This window comes from Anoplophora glabripennis, unplaced genomic scaffold, assembly GCF_000390285.2.
Source record: "Anoplophora glabripennis isolate ALB-LARVAE unplaced genomic scaffold, Agla_2.0 scaffold57, whole genome shotgun sequence".
In the NCBI taxonomy this organism is placed as follows: Eukaryota; Metazoa; Arthropoda; class Insecta; order Coleoptera; family Cerambycidae; genus Anoplophora; species Anoplophora glabripennis.
Window position 1 is genome coordinate 613,166 of NW_019416296.1, and position 20,881 is coordinate 634,046.

A 20,881-nucleotide genomic window follows, 5' to 3' on the forward strand; every position below is an offset into this window, starting at 1 on the left:
GCTTCATCAAGAAATTGGACAAGTGTAATGCACCAAATCTGCTGTCAAATAACTTCATGAATTTATTCATCAAGTTCTTGACGAATTAGAGCATGTTCTAATTTTCGTCAATTTCTTCGTGAAGTTCGGAGGTACCAACCCAACAGATTTCCAGCCTCAGATCAGTAATGAGGTTATGTTATTGGAATATGTAAATAATTGTGTGGCGTCGTGCAAGTTTTGCATTGTTTTTACTGATTTGTTACTTACAAAAACTAATATTTATATAATATTTGTCAGAACGGTACCGCTGTTGTATCACTACAATTATGAGTGGAAAGGTGACATTTTTGAAATTTATTTGCTTCTTTGATTCATTGGTAGAACTGATTCATACGTCAAAAAACTTGACAAAATCTGTAGCAGTGTAAAACCACACTGTTTACCAATAAATTCGTGAATTAATTGAAGAACTTCGTCAATCTATTCATCAATAAATTGTCAATGTCAAACAGCTATTGCAAAATGTACTTTTCTGTTGCAAAGTATACATATTTAGGTGTCCTTGTTAAGGAAATTTTATTACATTTTGTAATGGTTGTATACCACTTCTCTTTATAGCATTCAGATTGCTTCGTTAGTTTGGGTTTTATAAGCAAAAAACTAAAAAATATACGTTTTTTTGCATAAAAATGTTTAAAAAAAATAATTAATGGTAAATTGGAGTAGGAAACATATAGGCATATATCTACAGACTCTCTTTTATATGATGGCACAGTCCGTTTGCTATTAGTATTTTTGTCACAAAATTATTGATTTAATGCTCTATTGATTGGCCTATATCAGCATATTGATAAAATAAATAAATGTGTGTTATAATTCATCTTCGATTTGTTAGTTGCCACGTAGTCGGTTTAGAAGAAGAAACTATTTTAGGTCTGTTCCAACAAGAGTCAGGGATTGGTTCCGAACCGTTCGAAATGTTTGGCCAGCTAAGTTCTAAATGTGTCTTCAGTGAATATATCTCAAGAATTAGTTGGATGCACATTTCTGACGGTTCGGAACCAATCCCTGACTCTTGTTGGAACAGACCTTTTGTTCTCGGACTTAAATATAAACTTTTATTTGTGGGGATATTTAAATAAATTAGTGTACCTACCTATGTCTTTCGTGAGAGTTGATATTTAGGAACTATCACCTTTCCTACAGACTATAGCAGTTTTCGATGTGCTCACACTTTTTTGTTAATCTACGTGGGTGTTTTTGTTACTTCTTTGACGTCAGATTGTATAATATTACAAAATGAAGTTATCGGTTAATAATAATTTTCTAACTTGTACCTGTATCATATAATTTTTTAACAAAAATACCATTATTCTTTATTTAATTTCCACTGAAGCTTATGCCTGGTATTGAACTAATTATTTAAATGTACATTCTACTCGTAATATAGAAAGGAAGAGTAACATCTCAACAACAGCCATTTATAAATGCGAAGTTATAGATAGCTGACAATCTTATCTTTATATGTGGAACTCGTGTCTTTCGATGTTAAAAATAACTTGTTCAAATGTAATATATATTCTTTATTATTTACGCCAATTGTTGTATGTTGTTAATAAAAAAGTGGAAGACACTTTCATTGCATGATCTGCGACAATGTATTTAACAAGGCCATCATTGATATTTAGGATAGAAAGTGTAGTAAACATGCAGATACTTACATGGATTTTAGGATTATATCAACCTCAAAGGAAACAAAAGGAACCCATTTTCAACCCTCTGCAAGATGACTTTACAGTTTTATTACAAAGGCATTCATTTCGGTTTAGCTGTTGATTACGCTCGCGGCTCGTAATTAAAACTTAATTCAATAGCCCGAAATTGTATGCCTTCGGATAGAATTGAGTGGAGTTTCTTCTGATTGAAATTTATAGAAAAGCTAATGGTTTCTCTTCCTTTTTTATTAATTTATGGGTGGTAATTGACCATACACTTATTAAAGGTACTTAAAGTAATTAGCTTTTATATTATATTTAAAAGGAAGGATACAATTTTCAATTAAAAGGTCTCAGCTTTTTTTAGAACTATTTTTACTCAAGTTAATCTTTTAATGAAACAGTTTGAGTACCAGATTTTTACATATTTATTTCAGAAATGGCGAAATTAATTTTGAGAAAGCGTAATTTCAGTTCCATATTATTGTGTTTTTTCAAAAAACGTAATTTGTATTTCGGATTAGTACTATTTAGAATATGTTAATTATATTTCAGAATCGTTAATTTGTTTAAGTATGACGTTAATAAGCATCATTTTCATTCAGTCGCAATCGCTGAGTAGGTATCCTTTTTTAAAACCATCCCGAAACAACGCGACACATTTTAGAGCATAGCACAAATTTATTTATATCCACCAGAACGTTCTTCTCTACAAGAATAATTTCAAAGTAACGAGCGTTCAAATAAAAACGTGGTCAAGTTGGTTCTGAAAATTTGGACATTGGGCGTAGCGTATAGCAAATGAACTTAAACGTCATCTGTCAAAGCGCTATATCGCCGCTATCAATTTGAATATTTTCGTTTTAAAAAGCGTTTAAAATGGTGTTTTCTCAAGAATAAAAAAGTGTTTATCATAGAGTCCTACTTTAGAAATGGACGCAAGATTGATGGAATATGGAAGTATTCTATTGAGGCATGTTTCATAGAATGTCAAAATCAATTTCCCGGCGTTGTTGAGTACAAGATTTTTCAAAGTGCGGTTCAACGTTGTGTTAATGTTTTTCGTGAAACGGGCAGTGTAACAAGAAAAGAAGGAAGCGGCCGACCTAAAAAGCGGACTGAAGAATTAAAAGAAAATGTCCAACAAATAATGGAAAATGCGCCAAGAACTTCTGTACGTGTTTTATCACAAATGGTGGGAGTATCAGTCGGTACCTGCCACACAGTGTTAAAAAAAGATTTGCGTTTGTTCTCCTATCGTTTAACTTGTCAGCAAGAACTTCATGAAGTTGATTTTCCGCGACGGGCTGTATTTTGTGAATGGTTTTTAAACAACTACGGTGAACTTCATAATATCACCTTTTTTTCTGATGAAGCCTGGTTTCATTTAAGTGGTTACGTAAACTCACAGAATATGAGAATGTGGTCTTCTGAAAAACCAGATAACTTTTTTGTCGAGGGCCCTCTACACGCTCAAAAAATTGGAGTTTGGTGTGCTCTCAATCGAAGGAGGATTTATGGACCTATTTTTTTTAATGGTACTCTTACTGCGCAAAGGTATAGAGAAGAAATTATCGCTCCTTTTGTTAACCAGCTGGAAGAAAACGAAATTACAAACTTTTACTTTCAACAAGATGGCGCAAGGGCACATACGGCAGGCGAGACGATGAATATGTTGAGGGAAGTTTTCCAAAATCGACTAATAAGTCTCAATGCTGAACATGAATTTCCACCGAGGTCATGTGATATTACGCCGTGTGATTTCTTTTTGTGGCCTTACCTTAAAAACACTATTTTTGAACTGCCTATTCCTGATTTAAACCATCTGCAGGCTCGACTTATAGACAAGATTCGTGAAATTAACAATACCCCGAGCATCTTAGAAAATGTCTTTAATTCTTTGAGGAACAGGTGTGAAAAGTGCTTGGAACAAGGAGGGGGACACTTTCAGCAGCTGCTTTAATTTATTGTTATAACAAGGAGGGGGACACTTTCCGCAGCTCCTTTAATTGTTTGTTATTGTTATCACGATTATTCTTTAAAATAAAGTTATATAGTCATTAACGTTATTGAAACTGACAGCTGCTATACAGCTCGTTGAGAAATGAGGTTAAGTTGGTCGCTATAAGCTACTCCCTACGTCCAATGTGTCAGAGCCAACTTCGACCACGTTTTTATTTGAACGCTCGTTATATTGCAAATCACGTATACCTAAACCTCCAGGACATCCCCAGAGACTACTTTTTTTCAATACAGGAGATGTCGCACAGGTTTTACTCCTTCACTTGTTCGTCCACTAAATAGAGTTTTATCCAAATATAAAAATGTAATTAATGATTGCCGTACCCGAACCATAAAAGTTTACCAGCTTTTCATTTATATGAGAGTACCTAGCTAAGTAATAAAGAGAAGTAAAGTTTTGACAGTAGTTGGAAGTTAAATATCGAAATTTTTTGCAGTGATAATGAACTAATTGCGTGGTATTTCTTTTAACGCGTATATTTTTTGTCATTTTCAGAATTATGTGAACAAGTACCACGGCAGAAAATTGCGCGATCTCGAACCCCACGTATTCGCATTGGCAGAAGCAGCGTACGCCTCTCTACAGACGGACAACTCTGGCAAGGGGCACACGAACCAAAGCGTAGTGATAAGCGGTGAGAGCGGTGCTGGAAAAACCGAAACCACGAGATTTATCCTGCAGTATCTCTGTTCGGTTACCAGCGGCGTTTCCACGTGGATAGAACAGCAGATTTTAGAGGCCAATACCATATTGGAGGCATTCGGTAGGTATCTAATATTAATATTTGCCTTAAGTAAGTTCTGATGGTGATTCTACATGGTGTACCAACAGAACTTTGACTTCCTTCGTAACTTTCCACGGAATGTGCCACGATTCTATTTTACCATGTTCTTTGAAATTGATATCCAAAAAAATCTAGATACCTCACAGAAATTAACACTCCTTTTACCATTTTCTGTAAAATTGACATACCTCTGCAGCAATTGTCCTGCTTCTTATCGTTCTTTCAAACTGCTTTTAAAAAATAGTATAAAACAACCTGGGAAACCCAGAACTATCAGGAAATTTCATAGATTTGGACCATATCAGGGGAAAATGTAAAATTTTCATGAAATATATTCATATTTCAATTGTAATCGGTCTTCATTCACAATTTTATATCACTTTTGTCGTATGTTCATTGGTTGACAGTCATTAAGAACTAATTTATTACTTATATTGTTTTTTAAATCCTTTTGAAACTATATTTAATGGGCAACTGGCATTTATACTTTTAAAAGTAATCTATAATGTTATATTGGGTGTATTCTTTGGGTCATTTTAGACCCAAATGCCTTAATAAACCAGAAGCCTAAAGTTATTGGTTTCCAAGATATAGGGAGTTATATTTGTTGAAAAATGTCACATTTTTCGATAATCTCTGAAGTTGTCTGATGCAGATTAACGAAACTTTGGGCAATGATAAAAACCTTCAGAAAAACTACGCCTAATTAATAGACGCAAGTTCCTATTATATGTATTTCGACTCCAGACTCTACAGATAAGTCTGACCTCTGAAGCAATTTGCGGAGCCCATACATACGGAAAATCCAACCAAAAGAGTTGCAGGTGCTCGAGGGCATCTAGCTGACCATCTATGCCAAGCAGAAATTGAAATTTTCACCCAAGTTTCGGATTCATCCGCAGAAACTGTCCAAAAAGCCTCAAACCGCTCCAAACACCACAAGCCGACAAGCCGAAGTAAACGACATCAAGAAAAACCGATGCTGTTGACAGAGGTACCGCCAACGATTCTCGCGGATACCCAAAATTTTAACTCAGTTTCCAATTTTTCCGCGAAATAGCCAGGAATTCTATGAAATTTAAGCTGGAACACGACAACTAAATTGTTTCAGATAGATCTAGAATAACAGCCGGATTGCACAACGGGGAAGTCCCAAGAATTCGCGGAGCCATCCCGAAGGGTGATCAAAAGTCGACTCTAGTATCTCAGTTCTGAAACCAGAGTGGAAGTTTCTAACCACTGTGAGGTCACGACCAGAATTCAAGCATATTTCTTGCCTTTCAATACGTTTAACACGACGTTGCTCATTTCGAAATAAGTTCCAAGACTATACTGAGGGTACACGACAGGTCCTAAAAACCTGAAAAACCAAAAACAGTTTATTTTTAATTCATTGATCTAATTCCAACTGGAACTAAATAGTTACATTGTATTGTAACTTCACTTGTGACTTACCAATATATTGTAAACATTTGCAATAATTAACTTTTTTCAATTCAAAACATTGTTAAAACGCGCTCCAACAGCGTCCCATCAACTCATAACTTTCTGTATAGCTACAGATGATGATGCTAAGGGATAAAGCTTAAAAAGCAGTGCCAGAAGGCATACAAGCAATGAAATAGACATAAAAATAGCGAAAAAACTAGCCAAAATGCAAAAAGTGCTAATAAATCCTAAACTAACAGAAATTGGTGAACTTGTCTACCTTTTGTATGTTTATTTCAATTAGCTTCTAAATTATAGAATGTAGAAAAGCTGACGCCACCAACAGTTTTCAGCGGTCTAAATATGTTTGATTGAATGTTTTATTTGAATCCAAGTCCTTTTCTTATTTGGGGACTTCTTCGGGAATTTTTGTGGGTCCTTCACTAATAAAGAAGACACACAAAAGCGTATTATAGTCATAAAGGACTTTTCTGTTTGATGTCCCTAATGGTATGCAACTGACTACAACGCATTTTAATAGCATGCAAACGACAAACTGCATTCACTTCCCCTCATCTATTGTGCCGCGTATTACTTTCACCCTTCAAATAAAAGGGTTTTATTGTAAACATAACAATGGAAATGCTAGTTAGTCATTTTGTTCTCCTAGAGTGAAATAACAAGGCCAATAACATGACGGACAAATACCATAAGTGTCGTCAATTATTGCGGAATCGTTGGTCGTTTAGCTGATGAGGACTTGCTTGTTCTCAACTGTTACACCAAGCCAACTATGATTATTTAACTGCTCTATTTCACACTTAGCCGAGTTTGGTGCAAGTTCGGAACTGCTGAAACGTTTAATACCCTGCTGGATGCAGATGATTGATAGACTGTGTCTGAAACTTTGATAGTTTCAGTTTCTTGCTGGCTATTCTCTGAAGTTTGTAATGAAAATAAAATAATTTATTGGGTATACAAATACCGATGGTAGAGAAAATAATCTAAAGAGGATCTGACGAAGGTTAACTATTTAACTTTTTTCTTAAAATTTGATATTACGACGGTGTTTGAGAGTTCTATACAGGGTGTCCCGAAATTAATGGGACACAGAGCATGGGTAGATTCCTTACATCAAAATAATGCGATTAAGCCAAACTTACCTTGGTCCATTTGTGGCTAATAAAAAAGTTACAGGGCGTTAAAGTTGAAATTTTGAATTAGAAATTCTTAAAATTCTTAGAAAGTGTTCAAAGAATTCTTTTGAAAATTTGGATTAGGGGGTTTTCTGAGGCGAGAAAAACGAATCCTTACTTAATTTTGCTGTAGACGCTAGAGAGCGCAACGAAATGTACTCTTGGTTGATAAAAACTGGTTATAACTTTTTTATCAGTGTGCGTACGAAAGTTTTAATAGAAAAATATTGTTCTTCACAACTAAGGGATACTTGTTTTATGTCGATAAATTTAACCGTTTTCGATTTATTTCTTGTTTTTCTATTGGATGCAATAAAATAAAATAAAATAAAAGTTTGTAGTTACTTACGTAAAAAACTAAAGATTATTTTTAATAATAATTTAATTATATTCAGGTGGCTACATTAAATTCTCAATATGACCCCCGTTTACATTAATACACAATCTTATTCGTTTGATAAATGATTGTCTAATATTAAGTAAATAGTGTTTCTTCATTTCTTAATAAATTCGTAGCATTTAAAATTGCTTGCCACAGCTCATCCCGTGTATTAATAGGGTCACTGTAAACTTTTGATTTCAAAATACCCCAAATACTGAAATCCATGGGGTTTAAATCTGGGCTTCGTGCGGGCTATGAAAACGTGCTGCTGAGACCTATCCACCGTTGGGGAAATTGTGCGTTAAGAAAGTTTCGCACCTGTGCAGAAAAATGGGCAGGGGCACCGTCTTGCATAAAAAACATATTGTGTCTTACATTTAATCATCAATAAGTTCCTCAAAATCATGTTCTAAGAAATGTAAGTAAGAACGACCATTCAGATAATATGGCAATTCAACAGGGCCCAACAGATGATTTCCAACAATACCACACCAAATGTTTATCTTAAATTCATGTTGGAGAATGTCATTCTCTTAATACATGCGGGTTTTCATTATCCCAAACATGTTTATTTCTGAAGTTGAAAATGCCCCGGCGAGTAAATGTGGCTTCGTCTGCAAACAACACCTTGCTTAAAAAGTGTGGATCATCATTGTGTCGGTCTAAGAATCGAAGACAAAATTGTTCTCTATCTGGAAAATCTGCAGGTAGTAAATTCTGCACTGGGCTAAAGTGATACGGGTACAGTTTTTCATTATGAAATAATCTATGAATAGATTATTTAGGTACCACTACAGCCGCAGACATTCGTTGTAAACTTATTTCAGGATTTTCTGTTACACGAAGCAAAATATCCTCCTCTTGTCCTGGAGTAACAGTTGTTGGACGGCCAGCATCTCGTCTTTTAGGATTTGTAAACAAAAACTTAAAGGAATACACTATTTAACATAAGATACTTATCAATCAGCTAATTGTCAATAGTACAATTTGTTTTCAAATAACCAAAGCCTACTATGACAGTTTTACGTAAGTAACTACAAACTTTTATTTTATTTTATTGCATCCAATAGAAAAACAAGAAATAAATCGAAAACGGTTAAATTTATCGACATAAAACAAGTATCCCTTATTTGTGAAAAATAGATAGAACAAAATTTTTCTATTAAAACTTTCGTACGCACACTGATAAAAAAGTTATAAGCAGTTTTTATCAACCAAGAGTACATTTCGTAGCGCTCTCTAGCGTCTACAGCAAAATTAAGTACGGATTCGTTTTTCTCGCCCCAGAAAACCCCCTAATCCAAATTTTCAAAAGAATCCTTTGAAAACTTTCTAAGAATTTTAAGAATTTCGAATTCAAAATTTCAACTTTAAAGACCTGTAACATTTTTATTAGCCACAAATGGACTAAGGTAAGTTTGGCTTAATCGCATTATTTTGATGTAAGGAATCTACCCTTGCTCTGTGTCCCATTAATTTCGGGACCCCCTGTATAACGCTGGCAACATTGTGTAACCGATTTACGTTATGCGTAAATTTTATAGTGAAATCAGTGGTCCTCAACAAGTTTTCTATTAAAAAATCATAGGTGCATGTTTATTTTAAATTTAACTTTCTTAATCTTAATTTTTTCGCAAAAAAAACTACTTAACTACATGTTCTATACATTAAACTGCACCGCTGAAAAAATGTACAAATTTCTACCGTATTTTTTAGGTAATGCGAGGACTGTACGGAACGACAATTCGAGTAGGTTTGGAAAGTTTATGCAAGTATGTTTTGACTCCCGATGGATGATTGCTGGTTGTATTATACAAGATTATTTATTGGAACAGTCGAGGCTAACGTTTCAGGGACCCGGAGAGCGAAATTATCACGTATTTTATCAGTTAGTGGAAGAAGCAAAGGTAAGCAAAATGTTGTAAACTATTTCTCAAAAAAAAATATGTCCTACCTATTGAAATTGAACCACACACAATACGTTTAAAAAAATATGTATTTACATTTCTTGAATAGAAGAGTTTTTGAACTAATACTGGATATGTTAAGTATACAGTGCTTGCAAACACTTTAACGGGTAAATTCTACGTCATAAGTTAAAAAAGTTCCAATAAATACGTGTCTACAGTTGCTTTGTTTTCGAGATCCACGCAGTTCAAAATTAATAAAAAAAAATATTATTTATTTCAAACAGCAAACAATTGTTGAGAAAAATGAGGAATTCACAATTAGTGTTTGGCTGATCACTTACACCTTGTGTATTTTCAAAATTTACATTAAGTAAGTTTAAAAGAATTTATTTATTTTATTTACTTGGAGTTCCTGTCTACATACATATTTAAATATACTAGCCCTGAATACATCTTGTTTATTGCAGTGTGAAGACATTTATATAATAAATAAAAAACATTGCAGACGTCATTTACTAAGTAACTGTATTTGCTTATGCGTTGTTAAATTTTGATATTAAAAGAGCCACGAACAATAAAGCATACACAAAAGCTGGTGCGTTATATTTCAGTACAATGTTGAATATGACCTGCTTTTATTGTTTGCCATGCCACTGAATCTTTTTGTTGAAAAAAGTTTTACTTTTTACTGAAATTTTAATTTTGTTCAGAAGCAGCAATTTAAACTAAAATAATGCGGTTTTAATATAGACCTGGCGTCAAAATTAGTACGCTATTGAAGGTTAGTCTTATAGTTTCGAAGATAATTTGATTTTGACAATCTTTTTTATTGAAATTTCAGTTTTCAATAAAGCCCAATTTCAAAATAAGTTACAATGGGCAATAGTTAAATGTTTTATGACAATTTAAAATGCAAGAATTGAAGAAAAATGTCAGGTCTCAATAAAATACACTTAAAAAATATAATATAGACAAATCAAAACTATTAAACTTGATACACTTAAAAAATATAATATAGACAAATCAAAACTATTAAACTTGATACACTTAAAAAATATAATCAATTAAACAACAACAATAAGAGGAGAATGTACCATGGTTCTTAATGACTTTATAATTAAATACAAAGGCATTACTTTACATTTGACTACATTTAGTGACAATTTGTTGTTAATACACCGTATTCTGTAAATTTCTTATAGTTCTATAACTTTAGCCACAAAAAAATATCGCAAGATAAAGCGTAATTTTTACAAAAACATTTATCTTTGATTTTTTTGTGACATTTTAAGTAAATCTGATTAATACTTTTTGCTATATTATTAATGACAGTTTGTAAAAAAAATAGTAAAAGTTCAAGCTTATCGCTTGTAGTCCATTTTGTAGTCCGTACCATGTTACAGAATACCACCCCTGTTGTTAAATGTCAAAAGACCACTGTAAATTTTCACAAACACTCGGACAATCAGTTTTATAATATAGTTTTATTATACAGGATGTCCCGAAATTAACGCAACAAAATTTAGTTACAGCCCCCTGAAATCTGCCCCTAAGAAATCTTTTTTATATCTCAGAATCCTGTTGTACGAAAATCACTAAATTTGGTACACAGGGGTTTTATGACATGTGGAATCTGATAGTGCTACACTCTTTGACGAGAAACCCCCTTAAGACACTTTTTCGTGGGCCCCCTTATCTTTGGATCCAAAAAAATTTGGGCGCAAATTTGAATTTTTAAAAAATTATTTAGTTACAAAGCCATTGAATTTAGAAACTTTTTTGTCCTTAGATATTTTTTTCTTAAAAACTTAGACATAATTGTGATAATAAAAAATATCATCAGCAGCAAAAATAAACATCAACGCAAACAATATTGAACAAAATAAATAAAGAAGGAAATCAATCAATAGTTCTAATATTAACTTCATATTGCAGATCCATACTCCAACAAGGCATTAATTTTTTCTTGATCAATTTCATCACAGTATAATAAAAATCAATAGAAAGTTTTTTTATAAATGGGTTTACCGTATTAAAAAGGAGTAATTCTTTTCTCTTCCATGGGTCTATGAGTGAGGCACTTTTAAATTTCTTAGGGAAATTGTTTCTTTACACCTACATGTAAAATAGATTTATATACTACTTTGTTTCGGATAAGATTTAAAACTACTTCGCTAAACAGATAATGCCGCCATTAAATATTATACAGATATAAACAAACACAATGTTCTAGTGAAGTAGGTTACAGAAAAAAATGTTATTGGCAACTATCGTTCTATGATTATAATGATTTGCATTTTACTGTGATATATAGTTCAGTTTTTCTCCTAGTATGTTTTCAATGTCATTATTAAGGAAGTCAGATAGGGGTTGGTGGTTTCAAAGTTGTTGATCTATATTGTCACTGATTTATTTTGTTGTTACTACTTAAAATTTTCAACAAACTGTTGCTGTTTAATTTTGTATCTCAGTTAATAACAGGGATAATGACATGAGCCAGTAAGCAAATTGTTCAGAAAAGATGTCTCTACAGTATAATTTAAGTAGATTTTATTTTACCTGGCGCATTCTACAGGGTGTTTCAAATTTTGGTGAAAAAAACTAACCCTCTCTAAAAACTGAAATTTCAGTAAACATTTATATCCGGTTATTGAATTCAAAGGAAATAATGTCAAAATTAGACCTACCGTTCATGAAAAAAAAATAACTGAAATTTGAGCCTATATTTAGTGGTATATAATTTTGAGGGACATGTAGTATTTGCATCATCAAAAAAATCAGATTTTCATATTCACTTCTCGTTTGCAGTACAACAAAGAATTAGCTGCACAGCTTCATCTGAGAGAAGCGAAATTCTACAATTACCTCAACCAATCCGACTGCATAAGAATCGAAGGAGATTCGAGAAGACTAGATAGCTTAAGATTAGCATTTAATGTTTTGCAAGTTCCGACAAACATGTGCCACGGCATATTCCAAACGTTGTCTGCCATATTGTGGTTAGGAAATTTAACATTTGCGGATGTGGATGGAGAGAGGTGCCAACTTACCAAAGATGATGAAAGTATTATAGAAATTTTATCGAATCTGTTAGGTTTAGAGATAGATAATTTAAAACAGGTTGTTTTATTGCGACAGATTAATGTTAGGGGAAATATCACGGAGATACCCTTAAAGTTGCAGGAGGTGAGTTTTAAGAAAAGCGAAGTTGTTGCAGATGTTTACGGTATGGATTTTTTTTTAGGCAAGGGAAAATCGTCATGCTATGGCAAAAGCCTTGTATTCCAGGACTTTTGCGTGGTTGATAAATCATATTAACAACTGTACCAATCCAGGACAGGATTCGACGAGGTTCTTGGGTGTTTTAGATATTTTCGGTTTTGAGAATTTTGCCATGAATTCATTCGAACAATTGTGTATCAACTACACAAACGAAAAGTTGCACAAGTTTTTTAATCATTACGTTTTTGCCTTGGAACAAGAAATTGTAAGTCAATGATGCAGTCATTGGTTTTAATGTAAATTAATACGCATTGTTTTTTTTAGTATACCCAAGAGGAAATTCAATTCAACCACATTTCCTTTACCGACAATACCTTGTGCTTGGAATTATTAGAGAAACCGCCAAGGTGCATTTTAAGGTTATTATCAGAGCAGTGCCATCTACCGAGAGGCTGCGATGCTTCGTATATATCCAATCTACATTCTGAGTTTGAAACTCATGAGAGATATGTCAAAGGTAAAATATATTTGTACATTTTTTTTTATCATTTTATAATATCTTCTCTCTGCAATTTTCCTAATTCTTTAATTATTTTTGTTCCCTTTTCAACTGTAATTATTCAATTAGGTACCTTGTTCTGTTCCTTTATAATTTTATTCATGGATTTAGGTGAAGACCGAAGAAAATGGGAAACGGAATTCGGAATTAAACATTACGCAGGCTGCGTAACCTACAATGCCAAAGGTTTTGTAGACAAAAACAGGGATGTGCAGCAAGACGTATTCTTCGACATTATTTCTAGAAGCAGCAACGAATTTGTACAGGCCCTGTATACGTTCCAAGACCTTTCGAACACTCTAGCGCAAAGAGCAGTCGCCAACGGTATCACGACAGTATCCAGAGGTACCAGCAAAGGGAAACCGACTGTTTCCGATACATTCAGGCATCAACTTCAGGCGCTCGTCGACGTTCTGCAGTCGACCACCCCTTGGTATGTGCGCTGCATAAAGCCTAATCAACACAAACTTCCGAACGACTACGATGACCAGCTGGTCCTGGACCAGTTGAAGTATTTGGGAATGTTAGACATTATTCGGATTCGGAAAGAAGGTTTTCCCATTCACATGAGCTTCGAGGACTTTGTGATACGATATCACTGTCTGTCTAAAAACCGCCTGCCGCCAGACATGACGCTAGCATGTCAGACTCTCATAGAAAGTCATAACGTACCAAAGACCGAATGGCAATTAGGAAAATCTAAGGTTTTCTTAAGGTCTCACATCCACGAACCATTAGAAGAGGCCCGTAACAAGTTGATCAAGTCTCGGGCCGTGTTGATACAAAAGACGTACAGGATGTACATCGCACGGAAAGAATACAACAAGACTCGAAAGGCAGTGCTGAAGATACAACACGCCTACAAAGGTTGGAAGTTGCGTATAGAATTTCTGAAGAAACGTAGAGCCGCTATAGTCATCCAGAGTCATTTGAGAGGGGTGTTTGCGAGAGAGGTGGCAGCAGCTCTTAGGGAAATGAGACGGGTGGAGGAAGAGATGAGGAAGAGAGAGAAGTTGGAAGCGGAGCGGTTGCAGAGAGAGGCAGAAAAGAGGGAAAGAGAGGCTAGGGAAGCAGAGGAAGCGCAAAAATTGGCCGAAATGCAGCAGGATAGTGAATTTCCACCACCGCCTGCGTTTGAATCAGAGAAGGAAGATCTGGAAGAGAGTGAAAAGTAAGATATTTTGTTACCTTTTTTGAGAGATGCCGAATATCTGTATTTTATTTAATATAATCTATTTTGAATGTCCTTTTTTTTTAGAGCGGCAGAACAGGAAATTGCCGCTTTGTCCCATATGGCGGAACAATTGAAGCACAACAGATCCGAACCCGTAACCGAATCTGTAGACTTAGACAACCTCTTCGCCTTCCTTTCTGACGTTCAGCCGCAGAGTCGTAACCAAATCATAGACGAGATAGGCGAAAAAATGGACGAACTGGTTGAGGATCTGGACGTGGAGCTAGAAACTGTAATTCAGCAAGAATTGGAAGGTCTAGCGCAAGAGCAGCAACAGCCTACGCCGCCCAAAATGGGTCTACCGTCATTACCTGAACCCACTTGTCCTCCGCCACCGCCACCTGCAGCTTTTCAATCGACTCCAGAGACACCTGCTCTACCAGTCGAGAAGAAAGAGGAAAAGGATGATAAAGACGAGCCTATCTATGAGTCTGTTATTCCCAGGGAAGAGCCTGTTCCCGTGCCTGTTTGTGTGTCGCCTCCACCGTTACCGGCACCTCCTCGAATACCTTCCGAGTCGCCCAAGGCTACGCCTCCAGTTTCAAGAACAAATAGTACTGTGGTAAGTTTATGAAGTTTTTATCCCTAAAATAAATTACCAATTCTAATTTATTTCTTTATTTCTAGTCCTTCAGATATAATAGATGGTATTTCGGCAAGCTTTATTTTTCTACAAAGTATAACGCTTGCTGAAATGCTGTATGCAAAAACGTATATTTATTCTTCCAAATTTTAGCCACCTGCTTGGAGGTATTCCCAGGAGCAGCAGCAGCAAGCGGAAGTACAAAACAACGCGGAACGCGAGCAAAGGCGTAAGTTTCGCGTAGAGAAAAAATTGCAGGAGCTGAATGAGAACAATGAAAAGGAAACGGGTAATTCGGAAGAAATATACCATGATATGGTAGAATTTGCCAACACTTACTTCAATTCTCACGAGAGGAGTCCCGAAGGAACTATCATGGCGACTTTGACTAGAAAGAGGCAGAGTTCGGAAATGATACCAAAATACGAAATGGTGACTTATTATAAGGGCAATACCATTCCCAATTCTCACATACACATGTACGATCCTGATAATATAAACATTGCTTGCAGTATATTTAGGGTAAGTTGCAAAAAAATCGACACGTAACATGTTTTAATGTATTTTGTTGAAAAATTGCAAAATTGAGGTTAGGAAATATTGAATCTAAGCTTAATTAACCTAACTAAATCTGTCAACCAGACATATGTTTTTCTGGAAAATTGCACAATTAAGGTTAGGAACATATCCATAAAAATGAATCTAACCTAACTAAATGTGACAACTGACACATCTAACTTTGATTTTATAATTTCAATAATGATAATAATACTAATATACGAAATGTTGACTTACAAGGGGAATACCATTTTCAAATGTACATGTATAATTCTGATAATATAATCATATGGGGTAAATTGCAAAAAATTTAAACATATGTAGTGATGGTGATGATATAATATATTTTTCTGGAGAATTGTGAAATTGAGGTAAAAAATTTATCTAAACTCACATAACCTAATTAAATCTGACAAATGTCACAACTAACTTTGATTTCGTAATACAGAAATGATACCCAATATGAAACGGCAACTTGCTTTAAAGGACATACAATTTCCAATTCTCTCATACGTAAAACATGAATTTTACCCTACATAACCTAACTAAATGTGACAGACGACAACTATCTTTATACTACGGCCACTTTGCATATTCTAATGAGGTAGACAATCGCACACAGCCACAGTGTGATCATGAAAGTAGAAGGCGTATGGAGTATAAAACTTGAAAAATATTTTTAGAAAAACATTAAAATTATAAATAAATTGCAGTTTGTATACACCTATCGAGGTAGTTATGTCAGCCACTTCATAAGCCGAATCGGAACTAGACATATTCAATTAATGAAAACTACAATGAACTGAAATGAAAATTCTTATACAATGTGAAGTCCAATTCTCTATTCACTGAAGATCATCCTGTGATAGGAATTGCCCCTTGAACCGTCTCAACCAAGTTTTGCAGCTATTCGCTTATGTGTACATTATGGTGATCATTGTTTCCCTCATTGGAATATGTAAAGTGACAGACAGACCACAAACAATTTTAAATTGTTTGTCTGTAGTCTGTCTTCTGGATATCAAAGTTAAGGTTTGCACAAAAATTGTCATTATTTTATTTTATGTACAAAATTTATACGTATGAAAGTACAATTTAAGGTGGCGAAAAAAAGATTTCTTTTTTCGTGTCTCTTATGAAAATATGTTAGTTTATCATGTTGTAAGAGCACCTTTAAAAAATCAGCTCAAAAAAAATTTTTTTAGCGGTCGCTCAAGATTTTTAAAAATTTCCAAAATCGTCGAAAATTCAATTTTTTTTAAATTTTTTTTCTCGTTATTTTATCATTTCCTAGGTTGAAAAAAATCTCGATTGATATTTTAATTTCTAAAGGCCACTCATAATCATTTTAACTTTCAAAGTAGTGTACCTGTTTTCGAGCGACCTCTTAAAATAAATATCAACAAACTAATATTTTTTTTATCGAATTTGATGAACAAAAGAATAGAAATAAACCATGAGACACTTAAATTTTAAAAAATCAAAAAATTATAAATATTTGATACTCACAGTGTGGTAGTAAATTTTGCCTGTCGTGATTTATTTCTATTCTTTTGTTCATCAAATTCAATAAAAAAAAATTATTAGTTTGTTGATATTTATTTTTAGCGGTCGTTCGAAAACATTGTAGGTACACTTCTTGTAAACCTTTAGAACTCTTAGAAATTAAAATATCGATTTGAAATTTTCAGAATCGCGATTTTTTTCAACCTAGAAAATAATAAAATAAAGAGAAAAATTTTTTTTTTTAAATTCAATTTTTACAATTTTGGAAATTTTTAAAAATCTTGTGCACCCTCTAAAAAAATTTTTTTTGAGCTGATTTTTTGAGGAAGCTTAAAACGTAATAAACACAAGAGGCACGAAAAAAAAATATTTGTTTTTTTTTTTTGGGCCACCCTAAAGTACATATATCTTTTTTTTTCAGTCTTGTGCTTTACTTTAATACTGGTACATACCACTTTCCATTTTCATAATAATAAAGGTGTATCTTGGTAAATAGTATAGATAGAAGAATCAAGATATGTGACATGGCTGTAAACCTGTTATATAATAATTGATTTCATAGCATTAAGAAGATTTGCTTTAATTCGTTGATAGAGAGCCATTATAACACTGGGTTCTAAAGTAGATATGTTGTTTAGTAAGTTTTTTGTGGTTAGTAGAAATGCTTAACTGGGACAAGCATATAGGAACTATATTGCACATCTCTGTTTTCTAAAACTTCGCTTTATATGTTTTTCTGAAGTTTTAGATGTAAATACATCCATCTACATATGCTTTAGATTTTGAAATATTGGAATATACATCATTTCCTTGGTGGCACTTTTCTGAAAGCTGAAAACCTCTTGTCTTTGTATCTGCCCAAAATTGTTAGCAATCTTAAAACATTTTTCTCTATAGTTGGCAGATTATGCACTTGGGAATTTTTGGGAACCATATTTTTGAAATACTTCAACAAATGCCATTGTAAATATCCCATTCTTGTATCTATATCAGTCGTTTCACTTCTGATAACTAAAAGGTCACCATTTTTTAACGAACGTGACATTCATAATTATTTTTAGGACCTAAGTAAATATATTCGAGGCGAACTAAACGGAGAGAGAGAACTACAAGTAATTCAGTCTATAATTGGTTACGCCTTAGAAAGGGAAGAACTCAGGGACGAAATTTTTGTACAATGTATTAGACAGGCCACAAATAACCCTAGTTCTGAAGGAACGGAGCGTGTATGGTTACTTCTTTGCTTGTGTGTGGTTTCCTTCCAACCTTCAAAACTCCTTTATCGATACTTCTTGTCTTTCCTAAAAAAGAACTTGTCGCAAGGTGGCCGAATTTCCCAATACGTGCAGTGGTGCTTGGATAACTGTAATAACAATAAAGTTACCGTTAGGGAACATCCCCCGTCCTCAGTAGAAGTGGCGGTGAGTATATTTGGTAACACTGAAAGGTTAAATTTTCATTATCTTCGTAATTCAGGCCATGAAGAGATTAGGCACAATTGTGTGTAGATTTTTCTTCCTGGACGGCCGGACAAAAGCTATCGACGTACATCCGACGGACACGGCAGGTGACGCAGCAAGGAAATTAGCCGAACGTTTAGGTCTGAGGAACTTAGATGGTTGGGCGATTTACCAGAGTCGCCCTGACGGTGAGGAGCATGTTAGGGCACATCACTACCTTTACGACGTCATCGCTCAGTGGGAAATGTAAGTCGTACCGATATAATTACTTGATATTGATTTATAATTATGGGATAACCTGTATATATTCGATTTTATATCCTTGTGGGTTTTCAGGAATCAGAATAAATTAGTGCCTGCTAGCGGTTTAGCGACGCTAGGCAGGAGAAGCGGCCAGTCCGTCAGTGGGGGAGAAAATAGGTTTATTTTCAAACGAAGGCTCTTTAAATCTAGTCGAGAACTTAGTCAGGATCCTGTAGAAGTTAATTTACTTTATGCTCAAGCTGTGCACAGCGTAGTTAAGGTAATTCTATTGATTAACCTAATCTAACCTTACCTAACCTTCATTACTACGTACCTATCAAATTTTCAATTACTTATAGCAAAACAACATTCAAACACTTTGCCTTTATGCTTTTAAAAGTATTTAAAAACGTTTGAGTGAACTAATGAATTTATTGATTCATACTTAAGGAATTATTGTTAATTTTACTAGTTTGCTAAATTATAGCACGTGTATAGTTTCTAGTCCGTTTCATTGTTCTGTTTAATCAGTTCCCCATCTGTGGCCCGCAATGCCAGACACAACACTAATATAAAATAGTTACTATACGAGGTGTACCACCACGAACTCCATCGATGTGTGAAATGGACCGTGGGGCCTACCAAGCTAAAATATTTTCAAGGTCATCGGATTTCCGGATACCGGAAGTCGATACTAACTTTCTTATTTTAAATGGAACCCCCTGTATATTATTGCATTTTTGGAAAGAGCATCTATTTTTAAGTTGAAAACATATAGCACACTCCGTACTTAGGATTGACCGTTTCTGAAATATTTTGATTTTTAAGCAAAAATTGACAGATGCAGACTGTCAGCAAAATTTAATTTTCACGGAAATTAATATAGGTTTATTTTTTGTGTAAATTGGATATTTTGTAGAGGAAGACCTAATTTATCGAATTTGAACATATGGAAACATCATTTTAAGAAAAGGAAAATGTTTGTTCGTAAATAAAATGAAATCAACTGGGTTTAGGTATAGGGAAGCTTTAATTAACAAAGTTACACTTAATTTTAGTGCAGAATACATTAAAAAAATTAGAGGTTTCCATTTAAAAATTTCGAGTTTTCCACATTTTCTGAACTTCATATTAGATAATTTTTTTGACCACCCTGTATAAAAACTGGAAAATTTTCATGTCAAATTCGATAAATTAGGCTTTCCTCTATAAAATGTCCAATTTGCACAAAAAAATAAACCTATGTTTCCAGGAAAACTAAATTTTGCGACAGTCTGCATTTGTCAATTTTAAAAACAAAACATCTCGGTAACGATCAATCCTAAGTATAATTAACTTCATCATCTAGTAGATTTAATCTGGTGTATTTAGTAAAAATTTAAGTATTTCTTCTTGTGAAAAAGTTTTGGACTTTTTTGGAATATGATTTCTTGCTTTTTATTTAAAAAAAGCCGTAAGTTTTTTATATTTACTAATGTCAACATAATTTTTTGCTGAAAGGGTTCCTTTCACCATGGAATAATATGACCACATTGCAGAAGGGAATACTCGTTCGATAACTCGGAAAAATATGCCAGTAAAAACATTTCACTATATTTTTTAATTATGTGTTTCTCGCACCATTCTATAAATATATCATGCTGGCGACTGTATTTTTCAACTGATTTTTGTGGTAGAATTTTTAAACACGTTTCTAACAACTTTTCCACTTGTCTTCTTCCATCCGCAACAAAACACTGTTGGGGCTGTGACAGCGACAAACTATTTCTGATTAATGTCATACGGTAATGGCTATGTTTTGTGTCAAGTAAAACGCTTCATCTTTACAGTAAAATAAAGTGTTTATTTACTTCTGGAAATTGCTCTGGTAATGCAAGGCTCTATTTTAAGTCTTTAAGTTCATATTCCAGGGCATTTTAAAATTTTTGTTTTTAACGCAATGTTTTCGTCTAAATTCTGATGATAAAATGTCTTTTATCTACACCCTTTTAATAAGTTGACTTGTTCAAGTTCGCATTTATCAACTTAAAATCATTATAAGAAACTCATTTGTATTATACTGTGATAAAAGTAGATTCCTGGTCTGGACGCTAAAT

General features: G+C 34.0%; 1 protein-coding gene across 1 annotated transcript in view; it reads left to right on the forward strand.

Annotated features, from left to right (window-relative positions):
* The window catches only part of LOC108917543 (myosin-I heavy chain), a 112,282-nt gene that overhangs the window by 84,202 nt on the left and 7,199 nt on the right, over positions 1-20,881 (forward strand). Inside the window, exons 4-14 of the mRNA XM_018724197.1 lie at positions 4,216-4,483; positions 9,227-9,417; positions 12,229-12,606; positions 12,665-12,907; positions 12,967-13,159; positions 13,313-14,372; positions 14,460-14,997; positions 15,172-15,540; positions 18,144-18,503; positions 18,559-18,788; positions 18,879-19,065. Of these exons, the coding sequence (XP_018579713.1) occupies positions 4,216-4,483; positions 9,227-9,417; positions 12,229-12,606; positions 12,665-12,907; positions 12,967-13,159; positions 13,313-14,372; positions 14,460-14,997; positions 15,172-15,540; positions 18,144-18,503; positions 18,559-18,788; positions 18,879-19,065 (4,017 nt within the window). The remainder of the gene's footprint in view (positions 1-4,215; positions 4,484-9,226; positions 9,418-12,228; positions 12,607-12,664; positions 12,908-12,966; positions 13,160-13,312; positions 14,373-14,459; positions 14,998-15,171; positions 15,541-18,143; positions 18,504-18,558; positions 18,789-18,878; positions 19,066-20,881) is intronic.